General features: G+C 52.9%; 5 protein-coding genes across 5 annotated transcripts; 1 reads left to right on the plus strand and 4 right to left on the minus strand.

The window, feature by feature from the left end:
• On the minus strand, positions 1–1,698 carry POSPLADRAFT_1043638 (hypothetical protein; the record flags this gene model as incomplete). Its single annotated transcript, XM_024478356.1, has 6 exons — positions 1–60; positions 111–322; positions 401–453; positions 712–1,190; positions 1,245–1,397; positions 1,453–1,698. The coding sequence occupies 6 exons, from the start codon at positions 1,696–1,698 to the stop codon at positions 1–3; spliced, it is 1,203 nt and encodes a 400-aa protein (XP_024342944.1).
• Positions 1,699–1,745: 47 nt separating this feature from the next.
• On the minus strand, positions 1,746–6,403 carry POSPLADRAFT_1043639 (hypothetical protein; the record flags this gene model as incomplete). The annotated part of the gene is made up of 11 exons (XM_024478357.1): positions 1,746–1,798; positions 2,037–2,259; positions 2,333–2,390; positions 2,445–2,575; positions 2,747–2,787; positions 3,466–4,844; positions 4,908–4,995; positions 5,029–5,347; positions 5,923–5,970; positions 6,184–6,199; positions 6,342–6,403. 11 exons carry the CDS (start codon positions 6,401–6,403, stop codon positions 1,746–1,748), a joined length of 2,418 nt encoding a protein of 805 aa, XP_024342945.1.
• Positions 6,404–8,199: 1,796 nt separating this feature from the next.
• Positions 8,200–11,129, minus strand: POSPLADRAFT_1177585 (hypothetical protein). The gene is made up of 9 exons (XM_024488521.1): positions 10,814–11,129; positions 10,669–10,759; positions 10,417–10,618; positions 9,442–9,555; positions 9,205–9,381; positions 9,098–9,146; positions 8,933–9,040; positions 8,764–8,877; positions 8,200–8,714 (listed from the first exon to the last, which is right to left on the minus strand). The coding sequence occupies exons 1-9, from the start codon at positions 10,869–10,871 to the stop codon at positions 8,257–8,259; spliced, it is 1,371 nt and encodes a 456-aa protein (XP_024342946.1). The 5' UTR covers positions 10,872–11,129; the 3' UTR covers positions 8,200–8,256.
• Positions 11,130–11,696: 567 nt separating this feature from the next.
• Positions 11,697–14,066, minus strand: POSPLADRAFT_1068917 (hypothetical protein). Its single transcript, XM_024482325.1, has 9 exons — positions 13,946–14,066; positions 13,498–13,882; positions 13,126–13,239; positions 12,907–13,072; positions 12,844–12,852; positions 12,717–12,790; positions 12,574–12,674; positions 11,891–12,492; positions 11,697–11,836 (listed from the first exon to the last, which is right to left on the minus strand). The coding sequence occupies exons 1-9, from the start codon at positions 13,965–13,967 to the stop codon at positions 11,756–11,758; spliced, it is 1,554 nt and encodes a 517-aa protein (XP_024342947.1). The 5' UTR covers positions 13,968–14,066; the 3' UTR covers positions 11,697–11,755.
• Positions 14,067–14,498: 432 nt separating this feature from the next.
• POSPLADRAFT_1177590 (hypothetical protein) lies at positions 14,499–18,090 on the plus strand (the record flags this gene model as incomplete). The annotated part of the gene is made up of 13 exons (XM_024488522.1): positions 14,499–14,727; positions 14,793–14,879; positions 14,942–15,095; positions 15,166–15,377; positions 15,441–15,691; positions 15,775–16,005; positions 16,088–16,610; positions 16,664–16,742; positions 16,892–17,050; positions 17,114–17,558; positions 17,610–17,693; positions 17,753–17,771; positions 17,825–18,090. The coding sequence occupies 13 exons, from the start codon at positions 14,499–14,501 to the stop codon at positions 17,929–17,931; spliced, it is 2,580 nt and encodes an 859-aa protein (XP_024342948.1). The 3' UTR covers positions 17,932–18,090.
• Between the last annotated feature and the right edge of the window lie 25 nt (positions 18,091–18,115).

Consider the following 18,115-nt stretch of genomic DNA (forward strand, 5'->3'; position numbering starts at 1 on the left):
TCAAGAACAGGGTAGATCTAAGACACTCTTGATCTTCCACATCGAGTCCAGCTGCTCGAGCTGTAAACACCGCTCAGAGGGACCTATCGTTCATATAAGAAGGGATGTACCAGTTTCAAGAATCCCTCTTCGCGGACAACCTTGGCGACTACTTCCTCGAGGTCTCCACGCGACAGATCATAGAGTGAGGGCGTCTCCTCGAGGCAGGCTAGAATACGCTGAGAAGTAGGAGATATGTTCTCTTTCGCTGCAGTCTGTTGTATTGGCGCAGGTATCGGCTCGGTTGGACTGGGTGCAGTTGGCGCAAGAGAGAGCGTTTCTTCTGGTGCGCTAGAAGTAGGATGCGTAGGCGTTGAGGCATATGAGTTCTCTACGGTGCCATGAAGCGTGGTTGAAGCACGCCTAGAGTAGCTGTTCTCACTAGACGCCATAGAAATGTGCGAAGGTTCAGAACTAGGATGGGCTGAGTATAAGTGTCGTTGAGATGGCGAAGGCCCTTGGTGCGGATCGGAGCTCGTCAGGATTGAAGGAACGTGCTCCCCAGTGACCAGAGGAGCTCGAGGGTAATAAAGACTGGTATCAGCTGAGTAGTTCACTGAACTTGAAGATGCTGTGATGGCAGAGGTAGGACGGGAATCGTTGTCACTATCTAGAGCAGGCAGTACGCTAGCGCGACCGGATTTCCTTACTGAGTTATCGCTATTGCCATACTGCGTGAAAGCGCTGAGGTTCGTTGAAGACGAGTCCCAGGGCGATACGGACGTGTTAATAGGAAGACGCTGGCGTTCGGAGGATGCAGTACTGGAGCGCGGCAGCAGAGACGTCACAGGAGTGCATGCATTGAATGGCGGAGGCTGGTCCCAAGGACGCTGAGTAGCAGAGGAAAGAAGAACGTCACGTTGCTGAGAGGGCGTTTCTGGAGCGAAACTAAGATGGCTAGACATGCTAGATCCATGGGGAACCTGCATGCGCCCAAATCCGGGGGGAACAGAAGGTCTTGGGATTCCCGATGCAGTGTCACCAACGGGCGGCCCCATGACGGATGCTTGGACCATCGTAGCAGCCCTGTTGATAGTGCGGCTGACCGGGGGTACCTGATTAGCTTTGCACGGGCAGACAAATTTGATCGACTCGATGAAACAAGTGGCTTGAGAGGCGGACTGAAATGTTATCTGAAAGCGTCTGTAGGACTGCGCAGCAATTTAAAAAGGTACCTGACATTGTGGGATCGACTATATGCGTACCGGTGTTGCTCCTGCGGGGACAATACGCGGGTGAAGATAACGGATTCCAATCACAGCATCGCGGTAGACAGCCTTGAGTGGTAGGCCTTGAGATGTGATGATCCTGTCTTTCAAGAGAGGGATAGAGGAAAATGCGAGAAGATCAAGGTCTTCCTATATGATATATCAGCTAAAGCATCTGCTGCGACCGAAAAGCTCTCGAGCTCACAAATACAACTTCGCGTTGGTCAACATCCATGCAGTCGTTGCTAGCTTGTAGTGTCCAAAGAATCCGAGTCCTGAAATTTTCCAGGTCGCCGCTCGAGGCTTTCTTCACATCGACTACAAGACGAATGACCGGATTAGTGAAATGCTGCCATTCTTGATCCAGCTGGTCGGATCCAGCTGCCTGAGGATATGACCGTGAATACTTGACGAGATTGTACGTGGTTGTTGCCGTGGTTGAGCGAGACATGTTTGTAGGATATGCTCTCAATAACAAGTTGGTTTATCAAGCACTTATCATGCTAGATTGGCAAGGAACGAGGTACGCGACGCGGTCACGAGCATACTGCCTAGTTAAGGGCAGGTCATGACGCGCATACCCGCGTCTCTAAGATCAAGTAACTAATATACATAACGAGGTATCCAATTGACTAGCAGTGTTATACAACAATTGTGGAATGCCTCATTCAGATAAATCTAGGAAGAACGGCAATAAATCCTGACAGGCTCATGCCTGATAGGATTTACTACCACCTATGTCGGGTCTGATGCCAGGCTCAATGGAGGACATGAGTGCCTCAGACCAACCGGCAGCGAGCATGGCTGAAGTCTTCTTATCCTCCTTGTATTCGCTGAGGTCGATGAGCGAGAACCAGAGAAAGCGCATCAAATCGTAGAATTGGATGATGATGTGGACTGTGTGATCGCCTCGGTTGTCGTTCTTCCAATCCTCTATCTGCTCCTCAGTAGCATCCAGTTCGTGGAACCTCTCGACAACCTCATCTCGGGTGAAAATTGTGCCTCCTAGCATCTGAGCATATGTCCATGCAAACCCAGCCATATCAGATGTTGAAGGGAGTTGCCAATCAGACAGCTCTGCTAACCTTGAAAGACTGCTCGAGGATGAGCGCAGAAGGGCTCCGTTCAACCTCGATGTACATGCTGTGAGGTTCTATCAGCTACAACCCTTGACATATTGATATAAGATTATAGTACCAATGTGTCGCAAGACGATCGTCGGGGTGGTTGGCGAGGTCGAACGCAAAGGGCGCGATTGTCGTAAGGGTATTCCGCCAGCAATCCAGCCATTTGGTGAAGTCTTTGTCCAGATTCTTCGCATCGTGGTCCTGTGAAAGGGCGCTCATGTAATTAAACCCTGTTTTGCAACGTTGCTTGTGAGTTGGCCAAGCCGCTTTCTGGCATTCTCTCGAGCAGTAGCGGACCATTCTGAGCAAACACAGCCGTGTACTTAGTCTCAGGCTGATGACCACTGCAGTTGCGAAATCCCAATAGCGTACCGACAATGGCCGCATAGCTTCAAGTTTACTTAGCCCACTTTCTTGAGGCAATAAGCACATTTCTCGTTATGATCGGTGACATTGGTGGGGCTGATGGTGGAGGTCATAGCGGAAATAGAGGCACCAAGATATCAGGACTCGACGAGCTGCAGGCAGCAGCGTAAAAGGGTGGAGGCTACGGCGAGGCGCTGAAGCCAGCTAAGCGACGCATATCATCATTATGCGTACTTTCTCGGCTCGCAGTGAGTGGAGTGAAGTCCTTTCGCAGTCATAGCATCAAACACATCTATTGCACATACATAATAAATGTAACATACACACGATCAAGCCTACGGATATTCGATTCAATCATAAGCTAGAAGCAGAGCACACAGACAGGTAGTATAGAGTTGCGGCTATCCAAAGCCTACACATTCGCTATAAATCGACGTACTCACACAGAGATCCATTTGGGATCGGAAATAGTTAAATAATACGATTATCCCTACAACCCGGCCTTCAAGGTAAGAACAGTCCGTGTCGCATGGAAGGCCACACGCATGAAGTGGAAGCAAGCCCAGAGCAAACCAACTATGGGGTTGAGACGTCAGCATCATGGAGACGCGAGAAAGAAGGAAAAACGTACTGATAAGAATTGGAATCCAGAACAATACCAGCATTCGATCATCTAAGTAGTAGTCCTGAGTAGCCGCAAAGAAGGTTCAAATGAAGTCACATACGTTTCTTTTGCTTGCGAGATGGCTTGTGCGGTCGGTACGCAAACGCTTGCATTTCTTCCTCGGGGAGAGGGACTGTTTGGTAGCCTACCGCGCGGGACACATGTCGATCAACGACAGAGCGCGACGCGACGGCGCTGCATGCAGCAAGCACTTCCTTCTCCTTTGACGATGAGGGGATAGGTTCCGCCACATCAGCGCTCCTGGGGGTGTACGCAGGAGGGGCATCGGACATGTCCTCGGCCTGCCTGGCGGAGAGGGTGGCCTGCGTCGTCCATTTCTCCACGAACGCACGCCAATCTTGACTGGTCGGAATGGCACGCCACGGTTGGCCGTTCGCGCCTTTCGCCTCGCCATGCTGCCCCCTTCCCTCACCACGCTTGTCGCCCCACAAGGCCGACAAAGCCGGAATGGGCACTAGAACGGGGAAGACGGCGGGCATCTGTGGCAGTGCGTTCCAAGCACCTGGGAGATTGGGAAGGTGAGGCAGCGGCAGGTTCTGCATGTTCGCAATCATGTCTTGAGGATGTTGCCACTGCATCAACGTGCGAGAGAGCATCTCCATGAAAGACGCCACTTGCTTCTCGTCCGGCATGCCTGCCTCGAGAGCCTTCTTCGACTCCAATGGACGCGCAACAGTGTCATCCTGTCGTTTCTGGTCGTCTTGTGACGGGAGATGCGCTGACCGCCGCCTCCGCAAGCCCGATCTGCGATCGACGTGGCGTCTGGGAGTATGTCTAGCCTCCATTTCGTCCTCAGAGTCCACGTCTGCCCAAGCAGCCTCCTCTTCTTCCTGAGTGTCACAGTCGGCGACGTCGCCAACGGAAGTCGTGAAGTCGAAGAATCCAGAGGGCACAATTTCCACCGGCGTCTTCCCTAGCGCATCAACGACATCTAGCGCCGCACCTGCCTGAACGAGTACCCTCGCGCATTCGGAGGATCGGGCCACAGCTGCCAAGAATAGCGCGGTGCACCCATTCTTGTCGCGTGCGTCCAGGTCGATCCCATGGGCAATCAAAAACTTGACAAGGGCAGGGAAGTTAGCCATAGTTGATAGATGCAACAGTGTGTGCCCGTTAGCGGTCGAGTGCGAGATCGATGAGGACACTGATAGGGCGGCACTGTCAAGTGGGACATCGAGAATGGAAAGGAAGTCAATGAGGACTCGCTCGAAATCTCCGTCACTTCCAGCGCGGCTGAGGAGGAGATGACGGAAATCAGGAGTAGGTCCAACTTCGTTGGCAAGTTGCATGGCGTTGCTGGTTCCCATCCCGGAATTCGCATCACCATCGGTGTTGCCAACAATGCGCATAGCAACATTTCTCGCATCTTCGATCTTGCCCGTCATCTTTAGCCCGACGACTTGTAAGGCAAGCTCCATTCTGCGACGCGAACATATCATCCAACATCAGTAAATGCACCAGAAAATAACAACAATGACGCACAAAGCTTTGTCCGTCTCGTCAGTGTAGGTAAAGAGGCATGGAAGAGATCCTTCTTCTTCTTTCTGAAGACCATCGAACCACACCGGCACTGCACCAGGGGTAGCACTCGGTGGTAACATACACACCAGTGTGTTATCGCTCCACCTTTGCGTAGACGTCGATGGTGTGCCGCCAAAGGTGCAATTTAACTGCATAGTGGGATGGAAGTTCGCACCAAGCACTGTCACCTCGATGCCACCAAACGTAGGCCCAGAAGCAGGGATGAGGCGGTGGATTCGAGGCGCGGGTAAGCTAGACATCGGCAGCGGAGGATTCTGGCCGAAGAGCATGAACGACGGCGTTCCGGAGGAAATGTTGAGGATCTGAGACGGGGATGTCGAAGGCGAATTCGGGAGGAACGCATCGGCGAACTGCTGCAGCGACATCGAACCATGGTCAAACTGTTGCGCCATCGCAACAGCCGGATCCACAGAAGAGGTAGACAAGTGACTAGAAAGAGGGGAAGAGAAGTCGAAGACAGAGGTAAGTGGATCAGGCCCGTCGCATTGAATGTCGCTGCTGCCAAGCTGGGAAGGTGCCGGCACTTGGGCAGAGGACATAGACGGGGAGACAGGAGACGATGCAAAGGTGCTCAAAGGCGATGGCGAGCGCGTCCCCACCGCAGATGCTACATTGGGCGGGGAATCCAGGCTACCGTCGCTGCCTCTTCGGACGGTGCGTCCCGTACTACGAGCAAGATCATATGGCTTCGTGCGCTTCGCCGATCGATCAGACACGAGAGGCTTCTTGCGCTTCGCAGATACGGCTGCCTCAGAGGAGTCGCAGGCAGCGCCTAGTACCCAATCCGGACTCAGTCTAACGTCGCCATTGAGTGCCGCTTGAGCTACTTTCTGAGCGCTAGCCCCGGTAGTCTTGTGGTCGTCCGTGATCATGATCGGCCTTGTCGTCCCTATTCCAACAGTGCGCCCTGCGTGATCGAGCATCTTGAAATGCACGTTGAAGCCATTCTTCTCACGGTGATGTCGACAGTAGCAAGTGATACGCAGAGGGAGAATGGCTGAGCCTGCAGAAAAGTCGAGGACTTCTGGACAATTGAATTGGACAATGTTCGAAGTATCCTCATGTCGACCTCTACCAGGGATCATCGGCGCCTCGTCTTGCGACTCGGTGTCGGACCGAGCAGGCCTCACTCGTGCCGCTATTTTGCGTGCGACGCGTTTTGCCTAGCACAATGAGGTCAACAATGACGCAGGCATATGGCGAAAGGCGAACGTACCTCTCGTGCCTGGCAGCTGGAGCAACAGGTCACTCGTGTATGTGGCGCGGATGAGCACGTCACCTCAGCGGTCAGATACAGTGTATCTTCTAGTGGTGCGTCTAATGGACAGACGGCTGGCTCAATACTACGCCGATGACTAAACGGGCCTGACTCACCGACTTTGCCCTCCTTGCGAGTCCTCCTCTTGGTTGAAGTACCTCGAGGCAGTCTTAGCCATTTCCAGGAACCAACCCTGTCGTACTTGAGAGGTTCCCCAGTGGAGGCACTAGCATGAGCCAAATCGACGGTCAAGCGGACTTGCGTCTCAACCCTTGACTTTGTGCCTCCTTCGGGTATGCTCGGTATTATGATCGGTAGGCTAGGGAGTTGTCAATGACTGATGCCGACCCAATGGGGATATGAACATACTTGTAACATGTCTCCTTAGGAGGAAAGACGACACGTTGCGAATTGAGCGAGGGATCCGGCCGCGGCTGGGAGGGTGGTGGTGGGACTGGCTTCGTGAAGGAGATATGTGCACCCAGGCTAGCCGGATTGTACCCCAGTTGTAGCGATAGTTTTGACGTATCCAGCGTAGCATTCCTCTCAGGCAATGCTAAGTTCGTGCTGCGAGACACACTTGTTCAAAGTTTGATCCAATAACGCGTAGAAAAAAAGCGGAAAAAAGCACCTGTCAAAGGCTCCATCATGCAGCAGGTCCTCCAGCTCGAGGATTTGAGGCGCATCGGGCTTCCCGGTGTGGTGGTTGTGCGGTTCGTCTCCTGGGGGATATTGAGACGGCGAAAGGGAGGAATACCATGCAGAAAGATCGCCCCGGTGAAGCGCAGAGTCGAAACTGTCCATCGACTCCGGCGTCGCGGGGGACGGCGAGGGCGACCTGGAACAGGACGAGGAGGACATGAGAGCAAGAGGACTGAGGTCGTAGTAGCGCAGGTCTCCACATAGTCCCTCCATCACGAGCGCGGCAGCTGCGATTATGTAAGCCAATGTGGGAACGTGGTGGGAGATTTCCGCTGACCTCGCGATCGGTCTTATAGCCGTCCTGCAAGCTCGGTCCATCACGCCACAGACCTTCATGCGGCTGCGACCTGTGGCGGCATTCCACCGCCAATGTCAGCGCGTATTGGCGGTCTCGAGCTACTACCATGCTTCATGTCGGTGCCTTTCTCGCTTCGAAGCTTCACAACTCCAAGACTACTACTGCATTCAGGACATATACACTGGCCGAGCTCCACTCCTAAACAACACGCATGCGGTAATCCTCCGAATACCTGATAAGAAATCTTCTCTAGTTGCCTCGGCCAATGAAGCTTCGGCAGCCGTATCGTCGCCCCGAAGGCTTTTTCGCCAAAGTTCGCCCGAGCTAGGATCCCAGCCACGTCGTGTGTCTTGATCATCCTGCTGGTAGCGCGGGTTGTTGTGTTCCATATTCGGCGTGACGCGTAATGACTGACGCAAACGCGCGATCACTGTTGGGGATACCTCCTTCAAGGGTCGCTCATCTATCTCTATATGGAACACATTGCGTCGAAGTTCAGACGTATGCACGTACGCATCTCCGGGTCAGATCCGGGCTTGTGCTTCAGACAGATTGACAAAACGCCGTGCGCTCAAAACAAGCTGTGAATCAGAATATGTTAGCGCATGTGCTCAGTAAGCTTAAATAGTGTGGGATAGAAGTCATGCTTCTGAGCTCTTGTGTCTTTGGCATTGCTGCTGCTGCTGCGCCACAGTATGTTCAGAAACATGCATTTATGCTGGTTTTCATGCTTCACATTCCCATATATGCATATTACTTCCGATCCGGATTGCAAACGTCAGCAATATCCATCGTCAGTGCCGATCCCTGACGAAACACTTCAACGGGCAGAACCTCCCAGGCTTTATCAGCCTTAAGCTCAGGCTACAGAGCAGGTGCTCTGTGACCACAGTCCTATCTGCACTAATGCACTCTACGCACTGGCATAGGCCTCTCACGGCATAAACATTATTCTCCGTATGCTCGCATTGTTTACTAGACAGATGGTGTTCATCGCTGACATTGGTCGAAGCACATCGGTCTCGTCTTTATTATAGGTCTGATTGCACCCGCTCGGTGCCTGCCCCTTCACCCTCTGCGTCTTCATTCAGCAGCAATTCGTGCACGCTTTCCAGCCCCACATCGCGCAGAATATTCCCGACGCCTTCGGACTTAACAGCCTCAAGTTCTTGCTCGCTTTTGACAAGCAGCATACCAGCGAAGCCCAGGGCGTTTACACTGAGCGGCTCGCCGGTCTCGCTCAGCGTGTGGTTATCTTTCTTCCTCGGGATAAGATGCATATGCTCCAGGGTGAGCACGACGTTAAAGGAAGGCGTCCCGGGGGGATAATCCGGGTCTCGGCGCACGGTCGAGATAACCAGATCCAGTAATGCGAGGAACGCATCCGCAAGCGCGCTCTCGAGTGCTTCGTTGGTAGCCGAGGCGAGGTTGGGAGGAAATCGACGGACGTGATTAGCGTATGACAGCTCGTTCAGGGCGAACGGTCGGTCTGCATCGACAGTTTATCATAACTTCCGCCGGTGTCGCGAAAGACGCACCTGGGTAATCCACCTTCGTGGCTCGTGCGAGTTTCTCAACAGGAGGGCCATCGTCCTCCAGGGGAATCAACTGGACATGTTTATGTGGCTGGCTGGCGCCACTAAGATTGCCGCCTAGGGACATACGCGCGTCAGCGTCAGAGCCTAGATGTGCGGGAGACCTGCGGACAATTATAAAATGCGAAGAAGCGTCTACCCGTCCTTTGCGCAGCGATGAGTAGCTTGTACGTTTGCACCAGGTCTCCGGGGCGTAGCGGTGATGTCTGAGACTGGTAGTCTGTGCCGGTATAACTCCTTCAGCGTATCAGGTTATACCGATGCATCATGTTCGTACCCTTCGTGACCAGAAGAAAATGGTTGGGGACCACGGAATATTTGTTAAGCTGCCAACGGCATTCCATTTGTCAGCCTTCCCTGCCGGATGTTCATGATACCACGAACCAAGATGATATATTCGGCGTCTTCCGGTTCATCCCGCAGCTCCCCCAGGTATAAATTCGGGACATACGGAGGAGCGAACGGGTCAGGCTTCTCAGGCTGCAATTGGACCGCGGTATCGAAGTGCGGCGCGGGCAGTTGAGGCTTCTTCTGCAAAGCAGGACACAATCGTATTTCGAGCTACACGGAAATAACCTCCCCTGGATATCAGAAAGTGGAGCGGACTGGCGGAGCACCAACCTCCACACCAAACTCGGAGTGTTTGTGCACTGTCGACGGGAAGAAGAGTAGATCTCCCGATTCACGGGCCTTATCGAACCTGTCCGGCAAGCAGGAGATGATTTCGAAATGAGTCTGAGGCATTGCAGTAGAGTCCGAAGAGGTGGAGAAAGTGCGGATGCCACTGCCAGATAGCCTTACCCAGGCAAGTGCAGCAAGTGGGAGTCGGTATCTTGTTGCGGCTGGGACAGATCGGGAAAGCGTACGGCAGGCAGAACGAGGATAGCCTGATCGTCCCGATTGGAAGATGCTCAGAACGCCAATTGGCCAGTGCCGAGCAATCGGTGAGGTCACCATTATCACGTAGACGCGTTTGTATACCGAGTAGCAGCTCCGACTTTGAGCGCTCAGGGTATTCTGCCAGGGTCAATTTCTGATGTGGCCGGTTCGACATACTCCACAACGTCTTTTCTACATACAGCATTTGACCGCTTTCCGAACTGCAATCGGCCGTTCCAATCGGCCACAGGTCGACATTGATTCGACTACACGGTACAACGAGAAGATACAACAGCGGCGCAATGGTGAAAGACACTTCTAAGGACAAACGTTCGCTGAACGAGAATGATAACGGCGAGAGGGCAAATGCACCGGACAGAGAAGCTAGCGAATTCCGAGTTACAAGCCGAGACAGCCGCACCTTTCGCTAGATGAACATGTGAAAAGAGCGACGAAAAGAACGTAATGAAAGAATAATGTGATCTGTGATAGCTGAACCAGCCCGGCGTGCGGGAAGCCTGTCCTCTGAGAAGTAGTCGTGCTAGGCATGTCCGCCTCTTCCTTTATTGTTCTTCGCCTCTTCCAACGTCTCTCCGAGCATCATGGCACGAGTGTACCCCACCGCGGCGATGAGAGAATACATTGCCGCATTTGTGCCCTATCGTGCAATCACCCTCAGCAATTGATATTAGCTCATACAAATTATATAGAACACACCTGATAGAATAATACTGCTATAAATGCCTGCAATATCAATCCGACAATCCGGACGACGAAGCTTCTTTGGATGGCGGTTCCCTTCAAAAATGGCGCAGGATATTCGAGAGCGACCATCATCATCCCAAAGGCCATGGCTAGAATCTGGATGATCGGCGCCTTCACAATTATATCAATGAAGAATGAAACATTGTTGGCGGGTCTGTCAAACGGTAAGGGAGCTGACATATTGCAACCATGTGTAGCACGCACTGGAGTCCTCCAGGGTCGCGCAAAGTGCCGCCGATGAAGTCCCAGAAGAATTTGCGGAACCAAAAGCCCCAGAAGCTCGCCCAGATAACATCTTGTATGCATAAATGGTTAGTCGCCCATGCAAGTGGCCAATTGTGGCACTTACAAACACTGGCGGTAAGGGTGACATAGCGAGACCACTCGTGCCAGATTAAGTTGCCCATGGTGCCCGTCTGTTGGTTGAGAGAATACTGATGGCCGTGGAAGAGGGCGAGGAAGAGGAAATGCGGAAGACTGTTCTCTTGACTTGAAGGAACTGTAGAGGACAGGTAGGCCTGCTTCGAGCGAGCGGAAGAACGAGTCAAGAACCAGTGGTTCCAGCGAGCTCAGCTCGACCAACGAGAAGAAAGGTGGAAGGAGGGAAAGGGGAAGGGAAAGCGCAATGCACACAGCTGTAAGGGAACCATCAGCATATAGCCCCGGCGTTCATATAGACTGTGACCGAGAGCATGTCACCACGTTACCGTCGCGAAGACAACAACGGCCACAGATCGAGATCGTCATATCATGTCACACCCGCACTTTGATCAGGCCATGCAAACAATTGGACAATTGTATAAGTACAGCATAGCGAGCATGCAAGCAATCGACAAAAGGCTCAGTTTTAACGTAGAGCCACTCGGGCTGAGGGTGTATCTGCGAAGCCTCCGAAACTATCTCATCGTTTCAATGAACGAACAGGTGACGGTTGTCATCGCGGCAGGATGTCTGGACATCTTTTTTGGATAGCGCGCGAATATAGACCACAATCGAGCTTGTATTTGGCTGATAGCTGCTGCATCTGGCATGTCAAGAGCATCAAATCATAGGAGTGTCAAACTGTCGTAATGTACACTGCCGCTGCCACCACTGTAGCCGTCGGGTATATTTCAGGTATGACAGTCGGGATCACAGTCAAAGCTCCTCGATGAATGCTATGGCCAAATTTGTGCAGAGGATGGTGGCTTATCGTTCCAATCTGCCTTCAATGGCAGGAATCACTCGCACGGTGAGGTTCAACGACGTTCAAAGCATCAAGAGTACAAATGTAAATAGAAGCTTGTTAGAACTATACCAAAGGCCGCGGCTCGAAGTAGTACTGCATCACACTGAACCCCAAGGTAGGTCTGCCCGGACGCACAGGCGCAGTCTAAGCATACAGCCATCAGTACTGCAATCCAATTGGGCATTGCACATCCCTCACCTTCGGGGCGTCTGATACACGCGTAGGACGCAGCACCACTTCCGACACCCCCTGCCTCACCTCTTCGTTCACTACAGTCGATGTGTCTGACGGGTTCCGGGTGTGGGTGCTATCCGTGTCTCGTTGAGGGGGAGGGGGACGGGGAGGGGCCCAGTCGGGCGGTGCCACCAGCCCCGCGGTCTTCCACTTGGGCATATACGGTTCGTGGACCTCCAATGTGGACGATGAGTCATACGACCCCCGCGACCAGCGCGTCACGTGCGTCGCAGTTGTAACGCGCTTCCCCATTGCGTCGAGTTCCGCGTAGACCTGCGCCTCGGCCTGCCGCATGTGTATTTGCCTCTCGGTGGAGTTCGGCGTTCGCTCGTATCCATAAGCAGCTTCGAGGTCGGGGTCGTATTGTATGGGGAGATCGGGCGTGAGGTCAGTTGGCATGATAGGGCGGGAGATAGCGAGGGTCTGGGGCCGGCCACGCCTGCATCGGAGGAGGAAGAACAGGAGGAGCAGGAGCGCAAGAAGACCAAGCAGGCTCCCGATGACAATTCCGGCAATTGCACCGGTGGAGAGCCGAGATGCGCTATCTGTAGCAGCACTACTGCCACCTACAATTAACGAAGGTTCAACGCGAAGGGGAACTGCTTACTGGCTATTGTTCTTGCTGTTAACCACGTTCAATGGCATACCCGTAGAAGTGGCACTGATACTGAGGGTGCTGCTCGGATCAGAGGTGGAGCTGGTGCCGCTCGACTGGCCACTGGTCGTCGGACCAGGAACCGTGGAGTCGCTAGAAGAGCCATACACACGCACGAAGTCGACATCAACATACTTTCCAGTGTCCTTTCCTGGATTGCCAGTGATCACCAGACTGTGTTCCTTCGTGCCGAGGTTCTGCGCGAAGAACTGGTGTCTCATTCAGGGATTGAACTCGAGCGATGATGTCACGGACTACACACCAGTAAAGTCTATCGATTCGTATTTAGTCGTGCCACACACTATGAAAATTGCTAAATATATACCTGAGAATGGAAATCTTGGACACTGCTGCTGGCGTCGAATTCTTGCGAGGTATGGCCATCCACAGTGATTGTGTAGTTGGCGTGCTGAGGCGACACGGTGCCAAATACAGCAATGGCATCGCCGGAGAACGAGAGCGATGCCTGGGCGCCTTGTGTACGCGAATAGCTGATATTAACGAGTTGTGGCGTTAGCTCAGTATGATTAGACTATGGACTTACTGGAGAGAGTTGTTGAAGAAGCTGGAGTATGAATCAAGCGCCCAGTCTGAAATATTGGGTCCATATGTGAAGGTTGAGTTCATATCGTCAATAGTGGAGCTGATCATTGAGTCGCTAAGACCAGGTCAGCAATCCTAGATCGGATGCCCCGCGGACGGCGACAGGCGTAGAGCGAGCCGATTCACACTCGCAGCAATCCACGAACACGTAGTCGCATATCACTGGCTCAATTCGACATTTACAGTAGATACATGCGATACGAGAATCCTTGGACGCCACCACGGGGTGGAACCAGACCAGCCTTCGCAACAAGATTTGCGCAGATACTCGTGTAACACGCCGCCGTCCGCGAAGAGAAGAAACTGGACATACCCACTGGCGCCCACAGTCGTCTCGAAGACCATTGTATCCAGATCGATGGGTCCATTACCGGCATTCTTCAGCTGCACTGTATGCTCTCCCATCGGCAGCCCCGAGATCCCTGCTAAGATATGCCCGAGCTCCGGGTCCGCTGCGCGTGCATCACCTTGCAGTACCTGCACACCATCGACCAAAAAGGTATAGAAGCCATAGTCGGGCCTCAAACCGCCGTAAAGCCAGACGCCCGTGCCATTGAACGAGAAGTGAGCAGCAGCGCCATCGACAGCAGTCGTATGCAGAGAGCCAGCCGAGTAGAATTTCGTGAGAGTGTCGTTAGCCGGAGTGTCAAGCCAAACATTAGGAGGTGAGTACGATATAAGGGGCGAACTGTCATCGACTGCAGGGCGCAATTCGAGGTCAGCAAAACGTCTTGGTGATATCCAATAGTTGGGAGACCTACGCGAGACGTTAAATGCAGCCATCAAGGCCGACTACACCAGGAGAGTCCTGAAGAAAAGATAATTAAGGCTCTGCCCTGCAGAGGGGAGAAGGCGAACGTCGTCGAGAGTCGTCGATGGCCGTGGGGGGCGACCAAAGGGCGACCAACGTCAGTCATCAGGCTTTTGTATCACCGCGCTGGTCACAGCCACCGATGTCACGGATCATCGCGTTGGTGTGGGGTTTCATCCGCCTGCTTGATGGCACCGAACCGCATATTTGTATCTCGTAGGTTGGGGCAATTCTGTAGCAGCGATGAATGGCATGGCTCGTTATGAGACTGCAGACGAGGTCCGGATAAAAGAGTATGGTAAGGCGCAAGCTCAGGCTGTATCTATAGTGATGATGGAAGGAATACTGATTGCACCCGATCAAACGCGACGCAGCATAATGAAACGCGACGCACGTGATTAGCAACGCTTCGCATTCCGATATAGACCTCCATTGTTGCGAGGGATTAGATTATTTGTCTGTCTTCAATCCCATCCTGTTCTTAGTTCTGGCTGTATCCTAGTATGCCGCCAGCGAAAGGCAAACCTGCGTTGTCGACTTCACGCGATCTCGTGCCCGTGGGGCCTCGAGAGGTTTTCGCGAAAAACCTGAGCAGACGAGACGAGAACGGCAACAAGCCGCTCACTGCTCGTGCCCTCGTTTTGCGGAACGGCAAATATGGGGCGCGAGGAACTGGAGAACTCATGGCGATGGGGAGGATGAGCGGCAGGGAGAAGCTTGATCTCTTGTCCGGTACGCCTGGCCGCACAGAAACTACTCCCTGCCACTTACAAATGTGCCAACCGTTTAAACAATAGAGGATCTTATTGAACGCTCCAAGACGGCTATCGGAACACCTTTTCGTCTCGAGAGATGTATCAACATTGCAGATTCTCAACTTGCCGGTGTGCTGAACGTGTTACACTGCTTCTAAATCGCGGTTAACATTGTCGTCTGTGATACCCAGCGAATTTGGATGAGATAAATGACCTGCAGGATCCGGATCTTTTCTACAACAAGATCAAGGCGGAGGTAGAAGCTCGTACGCCCCAAACTCCAAGCAAGAGTGTATCTGACCTCCTCCGCAATGCGAGTTATGTTGCATCTATCGTTGCCGCTAGGTATAACGTGTATTCTCTATCGAGGGTGTTTCTCAGATACTGAATCCACGTAATTTGTTTGATCTTGTAGAATACACAATGCATATATGCTGGCATCAGCTTGGAGGCTTGTCGGGGACACACTTCGCGAGCTATCTGAGGCCGGAGTCCAGGATACCACCGTCAAGACATATCTCGGGAAGAATGCCAACATACGAGCCAAATATCTCGTCCTCTACGATATTGTGAATATTGTTGCCCAGGCTGGCCAATCAAAGTTTGCGCTTCTTGCTACCACGGCCCGTAAGCAGTCTTCTTTTTAGTTCCCACCGTCCCAAAGCAGTTATATTCATCATGTCGAATCAGCACACTACTCCCAATACTTTAAGAGATTCGAAGATAGCGAAACGGGCGAACTGGAATATGTTTTTGATTGGGCCTACCTGAAAGATATGCACAAGTCTTTCATCGACTCCATCATTGTGGAGCTCTGTCTACCGCAGTCACCACTGCCAAGACAGATATTGTTTCAGATTCTCCATGAAGCCATCGAAGAATCCCCTCGTGAGGCAAAGCGCTTCCCGCAAGCAGTTTGGGACGCTGTTGGCGATTTGTCGGTGGGTATCCCAAAAATCTTCCGCCAGCGGCGTCAGAGAGGCGTCTTTGGCCGATCACTCACCTAGTCGGCACTCGACGATAGGTCATAGTACAGCTCCAGGAGTACTTAGAAAGCCCGCTGCTCGGCGCTGAAGGCGATGCGTGGAAAAAGCAACCCCGTGAGATGCCGGAAGAATACGAGGATTGGGTTGATGCGCAGATCTTCTCCGAGAAGGCATCGAAGATGTACGCAAACTTCAAGGACACTATCTACCCGCTCGAAAAGACCAAGTTTGCGTACGTCCTCGATAATATGTGGAAGTTTGTCAATCTGGTGAGTTGTGCTCGGTTGCAGCGCTCGTCATCATCCGCCATGTCGGACGAATCCCGCCGTTGATTGTCCGTGTGTCAATTAGAGTTACAAAGAAGTCTGCGGCAAGGACATCGATTCCTTGTGGCAGCTGGAGGACGTAAAACAAATGGCACCTCAGTGGCATGCGTTCTATGTAGCCGGAAGCAAAAGGCGCGGTAGCGGCGACGAGTCAGACGACGACGACATGCCCGGCCTACTGCCAGTCAAGAGCAAAGGCAAGGCCAGTGGTAAAAATCCGCCTCGTCTCGCCATCACCAACGGGGATGGTGAAAGTGATGCGTCCATGCCATCGCTGCAGACTGTCTCTGACTCCTCGGATGAGGATGAGTCCGACGATGAAGGCGATTACGATGATTACAGCGACGATGATGACCACAAGACTGAGTCCGAGAGCGGATACGATACAGACGACGAAGATGCCCTACGCGACATGCTCCGGGAGGCCATGGACGCAGCAATGGCCACCCCCGACTTCTTCGATCCCAAGAGCGCGGCGCTGGAGTTCGACGAACTCACGGAAGATCGCAAGGGCAACCCGTTTTTGAAGCTGTTAGGATCTCTGCGAGGTTCGTGAAGTGAGCCGCGTACATTTCTGAGGTGCTTACCGACCCTTACTCAGGGCGTATGTTCTCCTCGAATCCCACCCTGAGGACCACGGACCGTACGGAGCCTCGGAGGCCCTACGCTTCTGGAAAGTCGTCGGCGGCGCCTTCAAAGAAGACGGCCTCATCACCGGCTCAAGGCGCTCAGAAGCCCGCCTCAACACCGACTTCAGATATCGGTGAGATTGTGTCTTGGCCGTGACTGATTACTCGCTCACTCGTTACGTTGCAGCACAAGCACATAGTCGCAAGACGACTATTGAGGATGTGGTGGATGAGGATGACGCATCTACATCTACCGCCAAAAAGAAGAAGAAGAAGCCCAGGAAGAAGAAAAGGCCTGCCACTGCGGCAAGCACCCAGGAGACATTGGCTGAGCAGCCGGCACCTCAATCCCCCACGGTGTCACTGCCGACCAGGCCTATTACCCCTAGTACGCCGAAGACCGCCTCCACCATCTCTACCAGTCATGGCGCGCCCGCTTCGCCCGGAAAAAAGAAGACTACTCCCAGGCCGACTCAGAATCCCTTGCATAATCCGTCTATCAACACCAGCATCAACAGCTCGGCCACGACTCTACCACACCTGTCGACGACGTCTCTACCGCTGCCACAGTCCGCCCAGTCCGCCCATAAATACATGCGAACGGAGGGTCTCGTCACGAAGCTAAAGGAGAAGGTCAAATCCCGACCGGAGTCTAACAGCCTCGAGCTTATTCCGGAGAAGAAGGGTTTCTTTAGTCGCTTCAAGAAGGATAAGACAGCCGAGGAGGAGGAGGGGAAGAACGGCAGCAAATTCAGCTACTTCTCGAAGTTGTCCAAGAAGACGGCGACATATATGCATCAGCTGCTGCAGACGTCTGAGGACGAGAAGAAAGGTCTTGCGCCCATGAAGTGGGAGAACTTCCTGAAGGTAGAGCAGGCTTCTAGATACGTTCGCGGCAAGCTGACTATTGGTTCCCAGGTCATGCGGGAGATGGGCTTTTCTTACGACCCAAGTACTGCTGGGTCTAGTGTTAGGTTTGATCCCCCTGACCGGCGCGATAAGGTACGCCGCCCCTTGCCGTCGCGCTTGACATGGGGAGTTGCTCACGCTCTTTCTGAAAGCCCATCACGTTCCATAAACGTGCGTACGCCTCCTTCGTGATGGGACGCGGCGTACTGATCTCACTCCTGCAGCTCATCCTGATCCCACATTGCACCCAGTCATGCTGAAGGAGTTTAGCAAGAAGCTCAAGAGGTACTACGGCTGGTCTGAAGAGGATTTTTACAAGGCAACGCAGTGAAGACGGTCATGCACGGGTCTCGTCAACCTGTATTATTTTCCTGCAGCCTACAGTAAGAACATTGCACCTAAGTTGTAGCGTACAGCTGTGTTTCCCTAGTCTGCTTGTTGTAATTCTGGGCCATTTGTTCTACATGAGAAAAGACTATTCTATCCGCGTTGATTGGGTGGGATATATCAGCTGC

The sequence above is a fragment of the Postia placenta genome, assembly GCF_002117355.1.
Source record: "Postia placenta MAD-698-R-SB12 unplaced genomic scaffold POSPLAscaffold_2, whole genome shotgun sequence".
In the NCBI taxonomy this organism is placed as follows: domain Eukaryota; kingdom Fungi; phylum Basidiomycota; class Agaricomycetes; order Polyporales; family Adustoporiaceae; genus Rhodonia; species Rhodonia placenta.

Coding starts and splice junctions, on each gene's coding strand:
- POSPLADRAFT_1177585 (XM_024488521.1), bottom strand. CDS start 10,871: ATGGGCAACTTAATCTGGCACGAGTGGTCTCGCTATGTCACCCTTACC. Junction 9,382..9,441: donor ACTCCGAGTTTGGTGTGGAG/GTTGGTGCTCCG, acceptor ATTTCCGTGTAG/CTCGAAATACGATTGTGTCC. Junction 8,878..8,932: donor CTTCTTCGCATTTTATAATT/GTCCGCAGGTCT, acceptor GTATGTCCCTAG/GCGGCAATCTTAGTGGCGCC.
- POSPLADRAFT_1068917 (XM_024482325.1), bottom strand. CDS start 13,967: ATGGCTGCATTTAACGTCTCGC. Junction 12,493..12,573: donor TATCAGTGCCACTTCTACGG/GTATGCCATTGA, acceptor CGTTAATTGTAG/GTGGCAGTAGTGCTGCTACA. Junction 11,837..11,890: donor GTGTATCAGACGCCCCGAAG/GTGAGGGATGTG, acceptor CTGTATGCTTAG/ACTGCGCCTGTGCGTCCGGG.